Source organism: Eretmochelys imbricata, chromosome 3, assembly GCF_965152235.1.
Source record: "Eretmochelys imbricata isolate rEreImb1 chromosome 3, rEreImb1.hap1, whole genome shotgun sequence".
NCBI classification, from domain to species: Eukaryota; Metazoa; Chordata; order Testudines; family Cheloniidae; genus Eretmochelys; species Eretmochelys imbricata.
In genome coordinates this window covers 48,091,078-48,113,557 of record NC_135574.1, presented here as the reverse complement: position 1 = coordinate 48,113,557, position 22,480 = coordinate 48,091,078, and the positions used below count along the sequence as shown (strand labels likewise).

The 22,480-nt window shown below is 40.9% G+C and overlaps 1 protein-coding gene across 5 annotated transcripts in view; it reads left to right on the top strand.

The window, feature by feature from the left end:
* DST (dystonin) overlaps positions 1-22,480 on the top strand; it is a 468,940-nt gene that overhangs the window by 146,559 nt on the left and 299,901 nt on the right. For all 5 annotated transcript variants that reach the window (XM_077811595.1, XM_077811594.1, XM_077811599.1 and 2 more), the window contains one exon: positions 20,543-20,604. In XM_077811595.1, coding sequence (XP_077667721.1) covers positions 20,543-20,604 — 62 coding nt within the window. The remainder of the gene's footprint in view (positions 1-20,542; positions 20,605-22,480) is intronic.

The following is a 22,480-nucleotide window of genomic DNA, read 5'->3' as shown; positions in this document are numbered from 1 at the left end:
GCAGTGGAATTTTATAAGTTTACATACAATGTTGCCACACATATTTTACCAGGACAATAATGATCAGCAAATTTTGAATTTTCAAATGATATTTTCAAGGCATACTTTGCACAAAATTTATCATAGTCTTATAAAAGTGGTAAACATAAGGCTACAGACTATACCATTCATATATTAGTTTTCTTCTTAGATTGCAAACTCTTTAGGGCAAAAAATATGTGTATAACATCTAAAATACTGTGATAGCTACTTTGGTACAAACATAGTAATGGTAAAAATAATATGAATGATTTTGGAGTAAAAGATTCTGGAAGCTAAATTTCATCCTTAGGTATATCTGTGCAATCTGTTTGTGTTCACCTGGCACTTGTTAAAATTTCTGTTGATGAATCCCAGGTCAGAAAATAATCTAATACACCCTTCCATGGCTGTATTGGCTTTCACAGAATCATAGAATATGAGGGTTGGAAGGGACCTCAGGAGGTCATCTAGTCCAACCCCCTGCTCAAAGCAGGACCGATCCCCAATTAAATCATCCCAGCCAGGGATTGGTCAAGCCTGACCTTAAAAACTTCTAAGGAAGGAGATTCCACCACCTCCCTAGGTAACGCATTCCAGTGTTTCACCACCCTCCTAGTGAAAAAGTTTTTCCTAATATCCAACCTAAATCTCCCCCACTGCAACTTGAGACCATTACTCCTTGTTCTGTCATCTGCTATCACTGAGAACAGTCTAGATCCATCCTCTTTGGAACCCCCTTTCAGGTAGTTGAAAGCAGCTACCAAATCCCCCCCTCATTCTTCTCTTCCGTAGACTAAACATCCCCAGTTCCCTCAGCTTCTCCTCATAAGTCATGTGTTCCAGTCCCCTAATAATTTTTGTTGCCCTCCGCTGGACGTTTTCCAATTTTTCCACATCCTTCTTGTAGTGTGGGGCCCAAAACTGGACACAGTACTCCAGATGAGGCCTCACCAGTGCCGAATAGAGGGGAACGATCACGTCCCTCAATCTGCTGGAAATGCCCCTACTTATACATCCCAAAATGCCATTGGCCTTCTTAGCAACAAGGGCACTGTTGACTGATATCCAGCTTCTCGTCCACTGTAACCCCTAGGTCCTCTTCTGCAGAACTGCTGCCTAGCCACTCGGTTCCTAGTCTGTAGCGGTGCATGGGATTCTTCCGTCCTAAGTGCAGGACTCTGCACTTGTCCTTGTTGAACCTCATCAGATTTCTTTTGGCCCAATCCTCCAATTTGTCTGGGTCCCTCTGTATCCTATCCCTACCCTCCAGCGTATCTACCTCTCCTCCCAGTTTAGTGTCACCTGCAAACTTGCTGTGGGTGCAATCCACACCATCCTCCAGATCATTTATGAAGATACTGAACAAAACCGGCCCCAGGACCGACCCTTGGGGCACTCCACTTGATACCGGCTGCCAACTAGACATGGAGCCATTGATCACTACCTGTTGAGCCCAACAATCTAGCCAGCTTTCTATCCACCTTGTAGTCCATTCATCCAGCCCATACTTCTTTAACTTGCTGGCAAGAATACTGTGGGAGACAGTGTCAAAAGCTTTGCTAAAGTCAAGGAACAACACGTCCACTGCTTTCCCTTCATCCACAGAATTAGTTATCTCGTCATAGAAGGCAATTAGATTAGTCAGGCATGACTTTCCCTTGGTGAATCCATGCTGACTGTTCCTGATCACTTTCCTCTCATGTAAGTGCTTCAGAATTGATTCCTTGAGGACCTGCTCCATGATTTTTCCAGGGACTGAGGTGAGGCTGACTGGTCTGTAGTTCCCAGGATCCTCCTTCTTCCCTTTCCAGGCATCTGCAGTAGTAAAAATTTTTTAGCCCATAATCTAAACATATAAAGCTCTGAATACACAAAGGAAACAGATCTGAAGAGTAAGACAGAACCCTTTTTATATAGTCCTTTTCAGAGTAGAAAAACATTTGGTACTATCTTAAAATAATTGTATTAGTGTCTTCAGATGTAAGTGAATTAAACGTACAGTATTTTTCCTGTCTCTTCATATTGAATTTTCATCGTGTGCTCCTAATTAGTTACAGCAGCAACACAGCTACACACAGAAATTAAGTTATCTGCCTCTTCTATTAGGGCATATAGTGTGTTGGTTTCATAGAGACCAGGAATTCTGTGATCATACGAAGTCTCATGTGTCAGGTAGCTGTGAATGTTAATGGCAGTGGTACATTTTCACTGACAAGGGGGTGGCCGTTCCTGTGGTACTAGTAAAAAAGGGTGATCGGGAAGCTGGAAAATTGCTCAGCAACTTACACATATTGGAATTCTTGAATCACAGAATGGAAAGGAAAAATGGAAAAGATCATTGGGTCCACCTGCTTGCTAGTGTAAGGTTTTTCCCCAGAGCATGTTTGTAGTGCTGTGACTTTAATTATGTTGATTTATATTTGTTTAATTCTGTAAAAGCTTTCTAGTGGTTTGGCTCAAGGCATCTGTGTGACTATATACTGTCTGAGCAGACTCGCTGATCGGTGGCAATAGTGGTTCTGCTGAAATGTCTCTAAATCAGTACCGTAACACTCCGTGCTTATGCCATAACTAGTATGAGATCATTCCTTAGTCCTCTAGATAATAATTCACATAGTTGTCCATTCAGCAGAGGCATTTTGCCCGTTGCCTCAGGGCGACTCAATTAGCTGGTTCCTGTTTAGTGACAGGAGCTGATAAATAATGATCTGTTCGTTACGCTTTGTAAAGTGGATTAAGAACGTGTAAATACTTTTAGTGAAATAAAAAATGTGTTTGAAACATTTCAGATCGGTGACACTGTTCACTTTAGTTCTGTGTGGTAATCAACAGTAAATTGGACAGGAATACTTTCTATGTGAACTGGCAATAAATCTGTATAATGCATGTGGTTCTGATGATAATTTCAGGCTGTATGGTGTTCTTTGTCTGCCTCTTACACTGAGAAAGTCCTAGTATTTATTTTTACATTTCTTTGTTATACAGCAGAATCTTTTTCATGAAGCTGAAAGAAGAATAAAGAGTGAAGTGGGTTGATGAAGATTAGTGCAGCAGGAATAATAAAATATGTATCTGTGGGATAAATGTCAGCTAGTTTGCCTGATTTGTGTCCTAATTATCTTGATACTATATTTTGAAAATAAGTAAATCTGAATTTCATTGACTGCTGCCTTAGGGCCATATCATCTCTCTTTTAATGTCAGCAGATCAGGGAGAGATGCAGTGAGTGGAGGAGAGCAAGGATCCACTGATTTAGCCAGTGCCCACACCAGGGATGTATGGCCTGACCCCTTCTCTTTCAGTCCTGTCACTTCCTTGCCCCTGCTTGCCACACTGATATACTCTGCATGTGGCATAAGTGTCTCACTGTGGTAGCTGTTGCTCTGAGAAAATAACACTGTAATCTATGCTCTTTTAAGAGGGCAAAGTGCCAAATTGGATCATGGCTGTTCTCCATCTCCTCCCTCCATGCCTGAAGGATGCTTGGAGATGAACAAATTCACCACAGACATGGAAGATCAAAAGGTGGCTATGCATTTGATGTGCGGAATACTACTGTGTAGATACTTTTCTTCTCTCATGAGCTTTCCATTGATTTCTTGGAATTTAGTTCCCTTCTGTATGGTAAATAAAAGGAGAATGTGAAAAATGTGCCATGACGTGATGTAAGGGGATGAAAAAAGGTCAGAAATCATTATTTGAAGTCAAAGGAGAGAGAACAATATGAAGAAGGAAGAGAAAAAAGAGGCTGAATAAAGAAACACAATTAGAAAAGTGTCTCAGAAAGAAGGAAAGATGAGAGAAGGAATCCTTTAGGAATAAATACATGGAGAAGAAGCAAAGTGGAATGAAAAAGCAAGAGAGTATAAACAAACACACCAGAAATACGGGGCTTGATTCAAAGTCACTTGAAAAGCATCCATTGACTTGACTACAGGTTATTGTGTGTTGGGTTTGCACCAGAATGGTTGAACAGAATATGGCCGAATAAATTACATTGTCTGATTGTTTATGTGTAGTTTAAATTCAAGTGATTCTAGTGGAGAATTTTAGGTAAATAGGATCACTTGTTTATTGTTTGCATAAAATATTTTTAAAATATATTTAGTTTTTAAAAATACATAAAATATCATCTGGAATTTCAAAATGGTCAGGGGGAGATTCCCTCAACTTGTCAACTGATTTTGTAGATTCCAGTAACCTACCCCAAATTTCTTCTAGTCAACTCTTAAGTGTTGGCCTGTGTGGTTATTTGACAAGGGGCTATAGGTATAGGTCAAAAGAAGCAGTAATATGCACCCCCATATCAGAGGACAGTGTTGAGTCCATAGCTTTTTTTTGTTCCTTTAGATCAGGCTTGAGGACCATGATTTTACACCGGTACTACAGCGGTGCTACTCCATTGACTTCAGTGGAGTTATACTGGTGTGAACCTGGTGTAAAGGAGCAGAGAATCAGGCCTGTTATGCCAAGGAAAAAGGTCAGAGCCAAACAAAAGGAGATACAGATACCTTAAAGTCTATGAGCTTTAGTAATTTTGCTTACAGAGTATTATGCTAATGCAGCAATTATGTTGTTGTAGTTCTCTAAAGTTAGGGTTTGTCTACACCAAGGATTGGCAACCTTTGGCACGCGGCCCATCAGGGAAAGCCGCTGGCGGGCTGGGACGGTTTGTTTACCTGAAGCATCTGCAGGTTTGGCCGATTGTAGCTCCCACTGGCCGCAGTTCGCTGTTCCAGGTCAATGGGCGCTGCGGGAAGCAGCGGCCAGCACATCCCTCGGCCCACGCCACTTCCCGCAGCCCCCATTGGCCAGGGACAGTGAACTGCGGCCAGTGGGAGCTGTGATCAGCCAAACCTGCGGACGCTGCAGGTAAACAAACCATCCCGGACTGCCAGCAGCTTTCCCTGACAGGGTATGTGCCAAAGGTTGCCAATCCCTGGTCTATACTCTTACTCTCAATCCCCCCTTCCTCACCCACCTCACCTTTCTGTGGCTTACACCTCCCCCCACTCACCTTTCTGTGACTAGTTTTTTTTAACTACACCTCTGACATGAAATTTCTGTACTTTATGATTAGATGGCATGGTAGCATTGCAGTTTGCACAAATGCATCTGTCTAGCTGGTAGACTTGGACCAGCTTCCAATGCATATAAACTTTCTGAGGAGTTCCCTGCACAGCCCGACAGCAAGAGTTCTCACGTATGGGCATGGAAATGCCAAAGTTGCACCCATGTGATTCAGATCAGTATTTGGCCTGTCCCTAAATATAGAGGGAAGGCTAATCACCTTTAAATCCCTCCTGGCCAGAGAAAAAACCCTTTCACCTGTAAAGGGTTAAGAAGGTAAGATAACCTCATTGGCACCTGACCAGAATGACCAATGAGGAGACAAGATACTTTCAAAGATTTGGGGGGGGGGACACAAAGGGTCTGTCTGTCTGTATGATGCTTTTGCCGGGACCAGAGCAGTAATGTAGGTCAGAACTCCTGTAAAGAGTTAGTAAGCAATCTAGTTAGATACGCGTTAGATTCTGTTTTGTTTAAATGGCTGATAAAATAAGTTGTGCTGAATGGAATGTATATTCCTGTTTTTGTGTCTTTTTGTAACTTAAGGTTTTGCCTAGAGGGATTCTCTATGTTTCGAATCTGATTACTCTGTGAGATATTTACCATCCTGATCTCACAGAGGTGATTCTTTTACTTTTTCTTTCATTAAAATTCTTCTTTTAAGAACCTGATTGTTTTTTCCATTGTTCTTAAGATCCAAGGGTTTGGGTCTGTGTTCACCTATGCAAATTGGTGAGGATTTTTATCAAGCCTTCCCCAAGAAAGGGGGTATAGTATTTGGGAGGGCGGGGTGAGACATTTCCAAGTGGGCACTTCCCCTGTTCTTTGTATAACACTTTGGTGGTGGCAGCTTTGAACCTAAGCTGTTAAGAATAAGCTTAGGGGGTCTTTCATGCAGGTCCCCACATCAGTACCCTAGAGTTCAGAGTGGGGAAGGAACCTTGACAGGCCCATTGGTTGTAGCTCTGTTCACTGAAGATCCAGGTAGAATATTTTCCCTGGATTTTATAGGTCTTGCCCTTTTCATATTACGTGCATAATAAGGATCAGTTACTGTAAACCTATGCATGCTCAATGCAGATCCTGTTCTCTTTTTTCCCACGAGTAGTCCCATTGAAGCCTTTATTTTGCACATAGGATCTGATCCCACAAATAATTTTCATAGTAGGTGAGAATTTGGTCCAAAATGCATAAATAGAGATAAGTGCAGTTTCATTTTGGGCCAGCTGGGTGTGCAATTAGCAAATATTTCGGAGAGCTTGAATGATTTCAGGGCACAAAGCATCTATTTATCTTGTCCTTGAACTGTGGTTTTATTTCTCCCTTTCACACTTGTGACATGGAATACAGTGCACTATATCCCATCAAATGCCTAATAGTAAATTGGTCACTTCGTGTTTTTTGTTTGTTGCACTTCTTTCCTCTACAATTTGTCCCTCTGTTTGTTTTGTCTTTTGAGAGTAAGAGTGAAATGCTGGCTCTACTGAAGTCAATGGGAGTTCACCCTAAGTTCTTTGGAGGAAGGACTGTGTATTCTTTTGACTGTACAGTGCCTAGCACATTGTGGAGGCAATAGAGAAAAAATAATAAGAATATTCCATTGTATGCAAACACTCCTCTCTTCATACAAATATGTATCCCCAGTGAATGTCAGACAGAAGTGTAAGTCTGCACTGACAGTAGGCTAGACTCTACAATATGTAATTTAGGACAGGTCTGGGTAATATGGAGGTCTAAATTATAATCAATGTGCTAGATGCGTAACTGGTGTACATGTAGTGAAACTATGCTGATCTACATCTAGAATCTGGCCCTCTGTTTAAGAATTAATCTGTGAGTAATGAGGGTATATACAGCTGGTGGGAATGTATGACTAATCTTGCATGTCTTTGTGACTTGTACTTGCTACATTGACTAAATGCTTGAATCCTAATAAGCACATCCAGTCATTTAACAAATATTTTGTGGTTATATAGATGAAAGTGTTACATTATATTTTATTGTATAACTCAGCAACAAAATTGCATACAGACCATGGTCTGTATTTTACATAGTATTTTACAAGACTACTGTGAACAGGATGGTTTATATAACTCAGGACACCATCTTATAAACAGTGCTTTTTTTTTTCTGTTGCAAGGATATTGTTAAAATGTGGAAGCAATTAATTTCATATGTGTATTCCACCAGGTGATGAAGCCTTTTTAATAATAGGGTTGAAGTCTTTGGACCACCAAGGATTGATTACATTTTTGAAAAGTTAAATGATATGATATGATAGCAAAATAAAAACGTTTAAACTTTGATAATAAATTAATCTTCTCTCTCTGCAAGTTAAACTGCAATAGAATTCCACTACTGCAGTGGCTCTGCTGGGAAGCTGCTGAAGTCAATCATTGCACTCCAGAAAGCAAGAGGACAAATAGATACTAAATAAAACTGTGATGAAAGAATAATACCTTTGGGCCCCTTTTGCAGCTGCTTCAGTCCCATTGACTTGATTGGTGGCCCAATACAAGGAGGGACTGCAAAATAGGGATCTATGAAAGTAATACATGATAGGAAACTCAAATTGTCCAACTTGTTTGCAGCCCACACATTTCCTTAAAATTACGTTTTCTGGTACTGTAGCTACTTTATATGACACCCCATTGCCAAAAACCAGGGATCACCTGATGAAATTAATAGACAGCAGGTTTAATACAAATAAGGGGACATACTTTTTCACACAATACACGTCTGACCTGTGGAACTCATTTCCATGGGATGTTGTGATGGCCAAAAGTATAACTAGGTTCAAAAAAGAATTGGATAAGTTCATGGAGGATAGGTCCATCAATGGCTATTAGCTAAGATGGTCTGGGACATGTCCCCATGGTTGGAGAAACATGATAACTTTTGACCACCCGAAGCCAGGAGTGGAAGGCAAAGTTGGGTCATTCCATAATTACCTTGTTCTGTACACTCCACCTGAAGTTCTGGTATGGGCCACTGTCGGAGACAGGATATTAGGCCAAATGGACCATGATGTGGTAAGTATGGCAGCTCTTATATTCTTATAAAATATGAGTACCTCAGAGTCTTTATTGTATTGATCTTCACAACACTCCATATGAGGTGGGGACAAATTGTTTTCCTATTTTGCACATGGGGAACTGAGGCACAAAGAGAGTGACTTGTCCAGGGTCACACAGGAAGTCTGTGGTGGAGTAAGGAATTAAACCCATGTCTATCAGGTCCCATACTTGTACCCGAGCCATTGGCTGGATGTTTTTGTTCTGGAGCTTCTCTAGACCAGGTTTTCTTTCCCTACTCTGCTTTTAAAATCATGTATAGGAGTTCTACTGTGTGGATTGCAAGTTACAGCAAATCTCTCTCCCTAACATTTTTCAGTTCAATACACCTTCTAACAGCAAATGAAACCAGTCATTATGCTAAGGAAAAGGGATATGGATTTTTTAAAATATTTAAATGGTCATAGCTAGATATACTTTCATAAAAATAATATGATTTAGAGAATGCAAACATAGCACAATAATCTATGAATGGCAGAGAGGCTATAGAAATACGTTATTTGAAGAATTTTTTGTAGATCATGAATATCCATTGGGTTTTTGTAGTAGAGGCCAAATCCAAGTCCCTTAGAGGTCAATGGGAGTTTTGCCATTCACTTTAATGAGCTCAAAATTGGTCCTGTATGACATTACTTTTAATTCCTGGAAAGGAATTGTCATTTCTAATTAACTTAATAAAGTTCTTCTTCAACCACAGATGGTTAACTATACAGTTTTACATAAGTATAGTGTAACAGAGTGTCAGTTTTTAGGATACAGATGCAGAGCTTTTCTGCAGACTCATCCCTAGAGCCAGAACTCATGGGTACATCTACACAACAATTAAACTCCCAAAGCTGGCTGAGGTCAGCTGACAGGGGCTTGCAGGGCTCAGGCAGCTGGCCTGTAAAATTGCTGTTTAGACATTGGGCTCAAGCTGAAGCCCGAGCTCTGGGACCCCACGATGGAGGAGGCTCCCAGAGTCTGGGCTCCAGCCCAAGCCCGAACTTCTACACTGCAAGTTTTAGCCCTGCAGCCTGAGCCCTGTAAGCCTGAATTAGCTGACCCCATCCCAGTGTAGATGTACCCATGTGTTTGTTAGCTTTCACCCTATAGTATATACAGTTTTGATGGTTTCTCTGGCTCAGAGGGAACTAGGGAAGAGGGACAGTAAGATCTTTCAAGGAACAATCTGAGGAACAGGCAAACTCAAGAAAAACTTGCGTGGAGGTTTGTGTTCTGTTGCTTTTGAAACTAACAATGAAAGCAAACCCCAGGAAGGCAGTAAAGTTGAATCATCTCCAGTACCTGTACTGTGTTACTCAGTAGTATAAAGCTGTAGAATTTGTTTAGATTCACTAATAAAAGACAGGAGTCTATCAGGTAACACATAGATTCATGAGAATAATTTTCTTCTAAAAGTAATTTTCAGATACTTCCTCTCACACAATTTTGGGTATATATGATCATGGTTACACATAAAATGAAGTCCAGTGAGATGTGGCAGCGCATCTAACTACACAAGAATGCACTGGGAGCCACCCTTTAACACAGCAATGAAGAATCAATGCATACTTCAGTATTTAGAGACAATAAATGGCTAAGATGCCTCTTCTGGGAGGGTACATGCCAGATCTTGGCAATTGCCAAATATGCCCCATTTATGGTGGTAGCTGTTGGCTGTGGTACTTGAAAAGAAGAGAAGTCAAGAGGTTCAAGACTGAAATGTAAGAAATTCTCCTAGCATTTATATATAAAGGGTGTATATTTCTGGTTTGAGAACAGTTCCATTAGTCTTCCCAGTTTTTGATAGGAGGTCTTCATATGTTGCATACATTTCCTTTATGTTATTACATTCACTGCCGTTTTAGACGTTTTGAGTAGCTTGAGGCTGTTTTCCAACTGGCCTACTGAGAGAAACAATTTGTGACACTTCTTTCTTTCTCTGAAAGGGTCCATTTCTATTTGTGTTCCGGTATAGTTATTGACACAATACTACGGGTGTGTATTGCACTTCGCAGAAAAATAAAAAGGCCAGGTCCCTGCCCCAAAGAATTTAAACTAGACATAAAAGAGGAAGAAATGGCAATCGAGAAAGGGTGAGGGGAAGTGTAATGGAGGAGGTTTATCTAACTGATATATAAATTTAAAATGTAAGTTAGATCACCTTTCTTTATTAAGAAATGTACCTAAATCAGGTGGTACATTTTCATATTCTGCCTGCTAGTTGTTAGCATTCATTTTTGCATGCACATCTGTGCTTAGTAAGGCAGCCCCTTTGCCTTCATGGGCTGTGTTTAGTCCTACATCTCTCCATGACTTTCGGATAGTTCCTCCTGGAGGTCTCATCTCTCTTCAAAATCAATATACATTCCCTCAACATTAAAGTTCTTCCCATCACATAAACTCATCATCTTGTTGTCATCTCTGACACTTCACTTAGCCTCTGCCCCTCACATCCACACCATCACCTTCCTCCTTGCCCTATTTTTTCCTCTTCATTTTCCAAAATTTATTCCTTCCAGTCTGCCTCTAATGCAAAGACATTACTCCATATTCTACTAATTTTCTGTTTGGCAAATGAGACCTTCTTCCCAACAGCCTTCTCCAGTTAATCCAAGTCTTTCTCCTCCATTCAGTCCTTGTAAAAAAGAAGTAATGAGGTGCAGTCTTCACTCTGTGCTGTGCTAACAATGTTGGAACATAAGGAAAAAACAAACAACCTTGTGAATTTCAACTCGATAAAGTGGGAGGTGGGGGGAGGAAAACAGGTGAAAGAGGAAAATGTGGTAGGAAATAAAATGTTATTTTGAAGTTCCAAGACCTCCTCTTGTACTGCAAGAACAGCAGAGTTTATAGTGTGTGTATATATATATACAGAATACACCCGTGTTCGAAGAACCCGTCACAGAATAGAAAACTGGACTGTCAGATTGGATAATTACATGTTGTTTTTTGGAACATAACAAAAGGAACTGGCTGCTGATGTTCTTTAGAGGAGAATCCAGTCTTTCCTGACAAACATTGCATTTGTATAGACTTGTTTATTACTTTTGAATGACTAAGCTGTTGAATATTTTATAGAGGCTTATTTTCTTTAAAGATAGAAACTAATTTGAAAGTGTCATGTGGTTCTGTGTTTTCCTATAACACTTCTCTCTAAAAATACTTCATTCCGTATAGCAAATGTTAATCCTACCTACATAGGGCACAGTCCTGCAGCCCTTACATGCGCAATGCTTCTTTCAGTTTTGATGAGGGCATTGGATGTGCAGGGATCACCACATCAGACCCCTAATTTATTTTCAGAAAATAGTTTTGAGCTTTTCCCACAAAATCTCCAGGGCACTGATAGTTTGTTAGGTGTGTGAATCCCAGTTTATTTCAGATTTTACTAGTGAGCAAGTATACAATATGGATTTTGATTGTTGCAAAAATATACAGGATTTGGTCCATAGGTGAATTAGAATAACAGATAATATCTCAGAGCTGCATTGCACAGATATGTATTTATTTACTTTACCATTCAGTGTGTGTTTGAGTTTTAATTTGATTCAAGTTTGTCCAGTTTAGAATAGCAGATGGGAACTAATGTGATTCCAGTACTTCATAACTATGGTAAGTTCAATTGAATCACTGTTTCAGATAGGTGGTAAATTTCCAGTCCAAGGAGTTGACATACAAGGCATGTAGAAAGACTGTACATAATAAAACTCATCCTAGAATTGAGAGTACTCAGCAAGGGATAATAGGCAGGGATAGTAGTGCCACCTATTAAGGTTTCCCAACATAAAACCCTGTGTTCAGTAGCTTATAAATATCCCTAACTTTAACTGGTCAAACTTTAACTGGCGCATAGGGTCGCAATGCCACTCCTTCTGATTTGGCATGCCCTCCACCCAGGGGCTTGGATCAATCCTGAATGGCACTGAGAACCAATGCCCAGAACAGGGAGCCAAGCCCAGCCCTTCAGGACAGGAGCCACTTCAACCAGGATGGGGGTTTTGTGGGACAAAGCAGGACAGTCCTGCAAAACTTGGAACTGTTGGACAGGAAGAAGGCAGTTGGTGGGGGTGGGGGGGGGGGGGGAGAAAGTGATGCTGGGACTGGTTGGGCAAAGAGCCTGGGGCTGGGAAGTCATGAGAAAATGGGGGGGACTGGCAGGACCAGGATACAAGGACTAGAAACCATTGGGGCGAGGGGAAATGGAGGCAGGATCGTGGGGAGACAGATCTGACCAAGGAGTTGGTGTGCAGGGGAAGAACAGGGACTTACTGGGCAAAGAGACTGAGACATGATCAGATAAGGGACCAGAACTAGGCCCCACAGTTCTCTATAACTTATCTGATCAGTCCCATCCAGCTTCCTCTTCCTGCTATGATGGATGGCCATCTTGGCCAGCACCAGGAGGAAGTTGATGAGGCAGTCCCATGACTTCCTGGGGGCCATGGATGGGGTGTGCATAAATGAGGACATGGGGGAGAAGTGCAGCCAGAATCTCAGTAAGAGGTTCTGGAGGAAGGGAAGAGGGGCTGCAATCTGATGCACCCTATGTAGATGTGTACCAGGGTCTATTTCTCACTGCAGAAGGGACAGGTATCATGGGAGTTTATGAACCACGCCAGGTACATACCCATGCTCACTGCTCCATGGAGGAGCCACCAACTAATATCCCTGGCAGGTTGTGGAACCAGGATGGAGTACAGACTAGCCCACAGGGGTTCCTCACCCTCCTTAGGTGACAGGAGGTCCTGCCACTTAGTGTTGGGGAAGGAACAATGGCGAGGAAGTGGATGGTATGAAGCACAAATATACAGATGCTGTCTAGGGTCATTTTGGAGGCAGACTGGATGGATGTCGCTCAGCCAACTCAGGCAAGTGCCAGATTATGAGCTCCAAGGATGGGGGTGGGTGAAGAGCCTCGTCCAACAGGACTCACTCATGGAAGGCAAGAGAAGTAAGAAGCAAGGCTGCCCTCACCTCCTGGAGCACATGACAGGTGACATGCAGGATAGGCAGCCCCATGCATTGGTCAAACGCAACAGGGTCCACCTAGTCCCTCCGATTGCGGTCAAAGAGGTCTCCAAGTCTGGTGGCACCAACCAGGACCATCCTCTGATACATCAAGGTTAAGGCCATTGAATGCTGCTATGGAGAATTGGATTCTACCCCTGGTTCTGCCATGGAGTTCCTGAGTAATGCTAATCAAATCACTTAAACCAAACTTTTCACAGGTGGTCACTAATTTTGTGTTCCTCATTTTCTGGTGCCCAGGTTGATACTCTGAGGTCTGATTTGAAGAACTGCTGAGCATTCACAGCTGCTGTTGAAGTCAATGAGAGCTGTGCTTTGAAAGTATAAATTGATAAATAATGAGAAATATTCAGAAATATCAGGTGGTAGGTATCTCAAATTGGGCACCCCAAAAGAGTGGATACTTTTGACTGTAATCTCTTTGTACTTTAGCTCCCTACCTGTAAAACTGGGTAACAGTACCTCCTCACCACTCAGGAGTGTTGTGAAGATAAATTAATGTTTGTGAAGCATTCAGATACTACAGTGATGAGCACCCTAGAAAAATCTATGCGGAAATTAATAATTCTGTCTTCAGAGCAGAGCCCTGAATGAGGCAGGGGGTCCTATGCCCCTTGCACAGGCAATGTTAATTCTGGAATTTCCTAGCTTCTGAGTGCTTGAATTTGCAACTTTAATAATGTTCTTTTAATATTTTTGTGTATCTATGTATATATATGTAATTAGAAATTAAGGTTGTATATGCAGAAAAAATGGGTGATGTCATACACAAGTAAGGGAGAAAGGGGAATCAGAGCTCTTTACATCACTTGGATGAATGCAGAAGCTCCTGTTCTCAATCTGAGCATTCTTACAGGTGAGAAGAAATCCGTACAGCAGCAGAATGGTTGAGCGAAGCAAGGAGATGTCCCGGAAGTGATTGGGTTTTGTTTGCAGATCTGTGACTGGTGGGGGTACACTGACTTTCAATCTCTCTTCATCAGTAGAATGAAGAAAGAGGTAGAGAAAGTCTTTAGTCAGTGTTGAAAAATAGAGATTAGGGGCACTTTTTAGCTATGCCCTCCTCACTTCCTAATTACAAAGTCTCTAGAAAATCTAAGACTGATCATACTTATTTACCCTGATCAGACCTGGTTCACAAACCCTCTGTCCAACTCTTTCAAGCTGTTGTCCAGGTTGCCTCAGATTCTGGGTCAGTTTGTTATTTGGCCTATCATTGAAAGCTCGGTGGATAAATTATCACAGCCTGCCAGAAAGCTTGGCCCGGCATGCTGAATATGTTATATCTTAAGAAAAGCTACCTCCTGGATTAACTCAGAATCTTCCTCTGAGAGGGAAATTTGGTCTTTTTCTATAGCAGACCCTATGGGTCTCATTGTGGATGCATTCTTGGATGTGACTGGGAAAGAGTACAGAGTGCTGTGATATTTTATGCCTTGCCAATTAGTTCAGTTCTGCAGCTCTCCCACCGTGTTTCTCATACAGAATATTAATTTAGGGTCAGATACTTGATTTCTGGTAAGCCCTTTACACTACTGCCTTGTCTTAACACATAGCGGAATCCTCAGCTGTTTCTCCCTATGCTGGCATCAGGGATATTCTGGGAAGTGTCAGGTGGGGGTGATCCTTGCTTGTGGGATAGCTTCTTGGGAAGTTGTTCTAACTTTCAGCAGTGGCTGTTTAAGTCCTAGGCCGCTCCCGTGACAGTTGGAATGGAGCAGAGAGATGGCAGAAAGCTGCACTGGTGTACCTGGGGATAGAGTCATAGAATCATAGGACTGGGAAAAATCTCGAGAGGTTATCTAGTCCAGTCCCCTGCACTCATGGCAGGACTAAGTATTCTCTAGACCATCTCTGACAGATATTTGACTAACATGCTCTTAAAAATCTCCAATGATGGAGATTCCACAACCTCCCTAGGCTATTTATTCCAGTGGTTAACCACCCTGACAGGATATTTTTCCTAATGTCCAACCTAAACTGCCCTTGCTGCAATTTAAGCCCACTGCTTCTTGTCCTGTCCTCAGAGGTTAATGAGAACAATTTTTCTCCCTCCTCCTCAGAACAATTTTTTATGTACTTGAAAACTGTTATCATGTCCCCTCTCAACCTTCTCTTCTCCAGACTAAACAAACCCACATTTTTCAATCTTCCTTTATAGATCATGTTTTCTAGACCTTTAATCATTTTTGTTGCTCTTCTCTGGACTTACTCCAGTTTGTCCACATCTTTCCTGAAATGTGGTGCCCAGAAGTGGACACAATACTTGAGCTGAACCCTTATGAGAGCGGAATAGAGCAGAAGAATTACTTCTTGTGTCTGGCTTACAACACTCCGGCTAATACACCCCAGAATGATGTTTACTTTTTTTGCAACAGTGTTACACAGTTGACTCATATTTAGTTTGTGATCCACTATGACCCCCACATCCCTTTCTGCAGTACGCCTTCCTAGGCAGTCATTTCCCATTTTGTATGTGTGCAACTAATTGTTCCTTCCTAAGTGGAGTACTTTGCATTTGTCCTCATTGAATTTCATCCTGTTTACTTCAGACCATTTCTCCAGTTTGTCCAGATCATTTTGAATTTGAGTCCTATCCTCCAAAGCACTTGCAACCCTTTCCAGCTTGGTATCATCTGCAAACTTTATAAGTGTACTCTCTGTGCCATTATCTAAATCATTGATGAAGGTATTGAACAGAACCAGACCCAGAACTGATCCCTGCAGGACCCCACTTCATATGCCCTTCCAGCTTGACTGAGAACCACTGATAACTACTCTCTCAGAATGCTTTTCCAACCAGTTTTGCACCCTCCTTATTGTAGCTCCATCTAGGTTCTATTTCCCTAGTTTGTTTATGAACAAACTAAGGGATCTGGCCCTTTGAGTTTATCTGCATTGATTAGTGGATTTGATGATCCGATGCATCTTAACTGCAAAATCTGTGGTTTTTACAGATCTCCTGATGTGAAATCTATGCAAAATGCTAGTATATTGTAGCTTGGGATAGTTAAGGTGGATGTTGGATGGATCATTCTATAGAAATTTTTCCTGGAATTTGTGGAGAGAGAAACTGAGGAGCCTTTCAGGCATAGAAACTCATCCGGTGCTGTGGATCTATATGCCTGGTTATTGGGGGGACACGGAAAAGTCTGTCCACTAGAACTGGTGAATTTGTAGAAACTCAGTTTAATTTAATGAATTATTATTTATTTATCTATATTATGGTAGTTTCCACAAGTGGCTAGGTACTGTTCATATGTACAGGAAGACACAGACCCTGCTTTGAAGAGCTTGCAAACTGAACTCTCATTTGTAATTACAAATTTAAAGTTAAAATAAGAAAAATATATTTAATGTAATATATTTAATTTTCTTATGAATGAAATTCATAGGGCTAGTATTCTGCCTGCTCTAACAGCAGTCAGGACGGATGTTTGCTATGTTTGTTTAAAAAAGGGGAGTTGCTATGTTTCCGTCTGCCAGGAGTAGCTTCAGTCGTCGCTCTGACTTCTCTTTCCTGCAAAGAAAATACAGAAACCCTTCGACGTTTGAAAGTGAAGTTTCGGGAACTTATCTGCAAGTTTTCCTAAAGAATGATGGGACAGCTCTTTAAACATGGGGAGGAATGGAATACAAAACTGTTGGAACTAATGTGCTGTATGGGTTAGTAGTACAGTATATATGATGGTTTGCATTTTCCAGACTTATAGTACTATGTTTGTTTTGGAAAGGAAAGTTATAAGACCTGCATTAGGTAGCATAGCAGAGCTGTTACACTCTGCAAAATTTATCAGAAATCATGAAAGAGCAAGTGCTATCAGTCTTTAGAGACTTTCATACAGCAGGTTTAATTTCATTTCTGAATTTTATATTTGTACCACAGTGTTTAAAGTTGTCATAGTCTTTAATCATTGCATACAGTATGCCTAGTTTGCTATGTTTTGTTTTGAGATCAGGTAAGTTAAATGCATTTCTGAAGAGGTTGGCCTTTACCAAAGCTAAATTACAGTTGTTTGCCTCTATCTTTTTCATGTCTTTAACAGCTGACAGTTTTCTATCACACCACATTTTTGTGTTCATCATAGCTGAATTGACAATGCATTGGTACATTGTCCCTTAATTAAATTGTCCCTTAATTAAACAGTTTCCTAAGGAGTATATATTATAGGCAGCAGTCTTTTACATGTTTTAATATTTAAAATAGACTTAAAATTAACAGGCAGTACAGATTGTAACAAGGAACAAAGTACTTTTTTTTGTCATATTGTTGTGATGGTAGCATTGTCCTAAAATACAAACTTTTGTTGTAGTCATAACTGGTTCATGCAAACCAAAACAAAGACACGTCTTTAACCTGGGAGCTGGAATATTAAATCGTGTAATCTGGAGAACTCATGTTAATTTTAAATAGCTATCCATAACAAAATAGTTAAAACTGTTAATATTTCTGATTTTGTATCATTTCTGAGTCATGCAGTTTTTTATACTCTACATTTACCAAACCAGGGTTTCTTGCTTATTATGGTAAATTACTGACACCAGGAATGCTGAATCGCTAAATGAAGGTTATAAAAAAACTTTATATGTGGGAAAGAGACCAATTAATTTGCCAAGGTTTTTCCCTCAAATACTGTGTGTTGTGCCCCTTACTTTCGTCACACATCTTGGGGGCCCGTGTTGTGTGCACATCAGGGTCTGGAAAGCTTGAGAGCTTTGTATGAACTTTACCTATATACCATATATCCACATTACATTTCAATCCCCACCATAATCACCTACATTTAACAGTGTCTGTTTCAACACTCAGAATGTTTCATTCTCTGAGTTGCTGTTGTCCAAGTGGAATGCTTCGTTTTCAGATGTTACTTAAGTGCTTATATGTCAGTTCTGGTGCCTTAGACTGTCAGAATCATAAAGACTCTCATTAGCCCTCTTGGTCATGATAGTGGCTGAGGAACAAACCGTGCTCTGATATCGGCCTCTCTGCTTCACACCCTCAAACACACTATGAATGGTCCCAAATCAGTGAATAAGCGGCAGTTCCATTGTACAGTGGGCTCAAGGGAGAGAATCTCTGAAGCTTGCACAGGTGATATGCATTCCTGTCCACCATGAAGCTCCTGCTTCATGGGACCCCCCCTGCTGTGTTGGATTGTGGATGGGGCTGACGGATCCACCCCGAACAGATCTATTGGCCATTGACCTCACATTACGGCTCTGAAGGATACATTCGCTCTGAGGCTAGACTAGTGGTTGCAGGACAGCTCTACAATCTTTGGTATGTGGAGAAGGATTTCTTCACCCCGATTACTGCCAAGACACCCAACTCCTGGGTGGGCCCTCTCATTAGGCAAGACATTATGAGCAGCATTTGCTGTAATGAATAAGAACATTTGCTACGTACATAGCGCCTTTCACGTGAAGATCCCAAAATGCTTTATAAAGGTGGCTAAGTATTATGATTCCTGGTATAACCTGACCCTGATGCACACACAGGAAAATGACTTTCTGAAAATCACGTTATCGGTAAGAAGTAGAATTCAGGTCTCCTAATTTCCAGACAGTATTCACTTTCCCTAGACTAGAAGATAACTGAGGTGATAATTTACAAGTCAAGGTCTGAGCTGTGGTGAAACTAAACATATCTGATTCCTTGTTTTTCAGTTCTATAGTTTATTATTTTCAGGGTAAAAAGAGAGAGATCCTGCTGCACATATACATTTTATTTCCTTCTAAGCACAATATACAGATCATCATCAGTGTATACATTGGTTATGCTTGTTATTTATTAATATGTGGCTTTCTTTTCAGAGTTGCTGAGCACCCACAAATCCCACTGATGTCAATGGGAACTAAAGGTGCCCAGCTCCTTTGAAAATCAAGCTAATGATCTAAAATCTCAGATCACATAATTAAAATTAACTCAGCTCTGCATATTGTTTTATGGCCAGTTGAAGTCAGTGTAGATTTACACTAGCAAAGGTAAAATCAGATCATGTCAGGCTCTGAATAGGATTGGCGTAGAGCCAATTTACACTAAGGGAAAATCCAGCTGGAGCATATCTTCTGTGCAGCCTGCTCTCCCATGGTAGGCCAGCTCCAGTGATTGGTGCATGAGAAGTCAGCTTCACTGCTTCACCCACCTTTTGCAAGAGGGCAGCCACCGCCCAAAAGTTATAACAAGGGTAACAACTGTGTCCTTACCTTGTTAACGGGCTGAAAAAAGAGGTAGTGGCTCCTGGCACCCGCCTCCATTTTGCAGGCCTGCTCAGGCCAGAATAGTGTTGTCTAGTGATTACACAGTATGTTTGAGTCTGCAGTTCATATTAGATTTCTGCTTGGATTTTAGTTCTATTTTGTATTGGTCGGTAAAGTCAGTGATTGAGGTGGGAAACTTTATCTTGCTCTTTGTGCATAGATGTAGGAAATCTGTTCTGATCAGTGATGTGAAAGGGAGCAAACATTAAAGTGAGATTTGAACAGTTTGTTTTTGCTATCTATCTTTTTAGGAACCCCCCTCACCAACCACATACCTCTTTTCCTTTGTAGCCCAAAATGAAAGATCCTGATTCTTTAATGTGACCATTTGGAGTGCCTGTTCATGCTTTCCATCTGTAGATGGGATAAAATCTTACTGTTTTATTCCGTTGCTTCTGTCCTGTTGCCTCAGTCTTTTGGGGAAACTGCTAATACTAACAGCTCCCACCTAAGAAAGTACTGGCAGCTGGAGCATCATGCTAGTGTAGTGAAATCCATGCCTGCATTTAGGGATGGAAGAATTCAAGACTGTACAACCTTTAAATGAAAGCGCCTCACACCCCTGCATATTGGAACAGGAGGGTCCCGTGATCAAAAAGTATTTTGTTGTCAAATAACTACTCAGTAGTCTTTCTGTTGGTAAATGGTTTAATGATTAATTAGATTTTACAGGACCTACCGCAAGTGGTCATGACTCTTAAGTGCACCTCAATCCCTTTAGTGGAACCTTGAGAATGGAAGGCCAAAGTCTTTGTTCTGGGGAGTGATCTTCCTGATAATATTACTAAGAACAGAAGGAGACATGCTGATTTTACTGTAGAGGAGACCTGATATTTTGCATACAAAAAGCTTTAACTTGACTTGGCCTAACCAAATATTTTGTATTAAAATGAGATATTGCAAGAACATTTGTACACAAAAATACTGCTGTTATATATAGTGCCACTTAAATTAGTTCATGTATCTGTCTCAAAGATTGTTTCTCTGTTCTAACATTACTGGAGTGTTTATTTATAAATATTAATAAAATCAGCCATGCGGAACCTTTTGCAGTGCTATGTTATTTTAATGAAAACTCTTTTTTTTCCTTTTTCCTTCCCCAGATGAACGGGACAAAGTACAAAAGAAAACCTTCACAAAATGGATAAATCAACACCTCATGAAGGTCAGTTTATGTTTCTGTCATACCAGTGACATGGAATATTACCTTGGGTGAATGTGGGTTTTACTAAACATTTGAAATGAGACCGCAGCAGTGTTGCTGTGGAATAAATAACTTGAGAGAGGAAGATTCCAAGGTTTTGGGGGGTAATAGAGAAAATGAAGTATCACTGTTGTTAACTTTTTTGGTCCTAGCAAATGCATTTGCCCTAAGTGCTAGAGAATCTCAGATAGCAGGGTGATTTATTTGAGTGTCTATGTATGAAATTAAAATGATTCAGTTTTCTTTGGAGAAGGAACTAAATTGGTTAATTTGTGAGGAGGGAAGTGACCTTGAACTTTATGAATTCGGACCACTCGAGGGGCATCAATGTGCTGTTCACTAGAAATAAATGCTTTCTAAAGATTAAAATATTTTTCCAGCAGCTTTCTTGTGGATGGCAGTGAACTTAGCCCCAGGGATAGCACATATCATTTTAGCAACATGTGCAGCTTTTAGTCAACGGAGAGTTGAAGGCTGTGAGTTCACCTTCACAGTGTTGCCCTTTAGCTCTAAATTCAATCCGCTGTTTCATTGCCAACCATCTAGCCCAGACATTTCTTTGGAGGAACAGATTGTGTGGTTGTTTCATGTAACTTTTTTTGCTTTTAGTGTATGGCAAAGGTTGAATTCATGTGTGAGTCACATTAAATTAAAATGCGTCTGCAAACTGTCAGAACTAAGGTTTAATTAGTGTAATATTGAAACACCATTGCAAAGGTTTGCTTATGTTCACATTTTGTGAAATATGTCGTCTAAATTTTTCTGGCTTATTTAATCATTTTGTCATCTCTCTTTGCTGTGGCTGCACTGAGGGTACTGGTGGAGTATTCGACACTTTCTGCCACAGAATTGGAAGTGTGTTACCAATCTTTGCAATCGATGCCCTTTACATTTTTTCACTTGGGCTCCCCGAGTTTTTAGAAGATGTAACTGAAACCAAACCTGCTGGTGAATCTGAACACGTGAAACTCTGAATCCTAATCGAGATCTGTTTTTTGTATCTTCTAAAAAAAATTGAGCCACACAACCTCCCATTAAGTGAGCAACCTGGCAACTCAGTAGAGCCCAGACATCCACAATAAAATCTGATCAAAATCCTGTGGAACCCAATCTTTACTTCAAAGCAGATTTTTCTTCTAAGCTGTTCCGTAAGTCCTTCCTGGCACCATGACTCCCTCAGGAGCTGTTCTGTCATTAGCTTCCCCATTGCAGATGTGCACTACCTCTTCCTGAGTAGGGTGGGATAGAAGTCATGAAGGCTGGTCATGCCAACAGTATATTGCGGCTGGATGGCCTCTTGTAGATGTGCTAGACTCTGAGGAAACATGCTCCGGATAGCAGCTGCTTCACGGCTCCCTGTTCACTCTGACACCTCAACCCCACAAATCCCCAAATGAGCATGTGTCCCTGCAGAGGGACTTCTGCCAGCTAATGAGAAGGGGCAGCATGCTGCAGAGTGGCTACTCCCCCTTTTGTGATGTTATTATGTATGTGAATGTATAAGAAATGTGCCCATTGTCCGAGGGTCTCGGCAACCCCAACATACATTAGTAACAGACTGCCAACCATTGGCAGCAAAAAGGCAATTCTCAGATTAACTGCCATTCATTTGTCCCTACAATTTTAGATAATTGCTGCCTTGTTTCAGAGGCTGTTAATCTTTTTCTATACTAGAGATGCATTTTAAAGATATGGTTTTAATTTTGTGTGTGGGGTGGGGGAGGAGAGAGTTTGTATCTGGGGTCTCTTCAAGAGTGTCCTTTAATACAAAATTTAAAGTAATCTCTGTTTGTATTTACAATATCTAGTAAACAAATGTTTATCAGAAATTGTAATT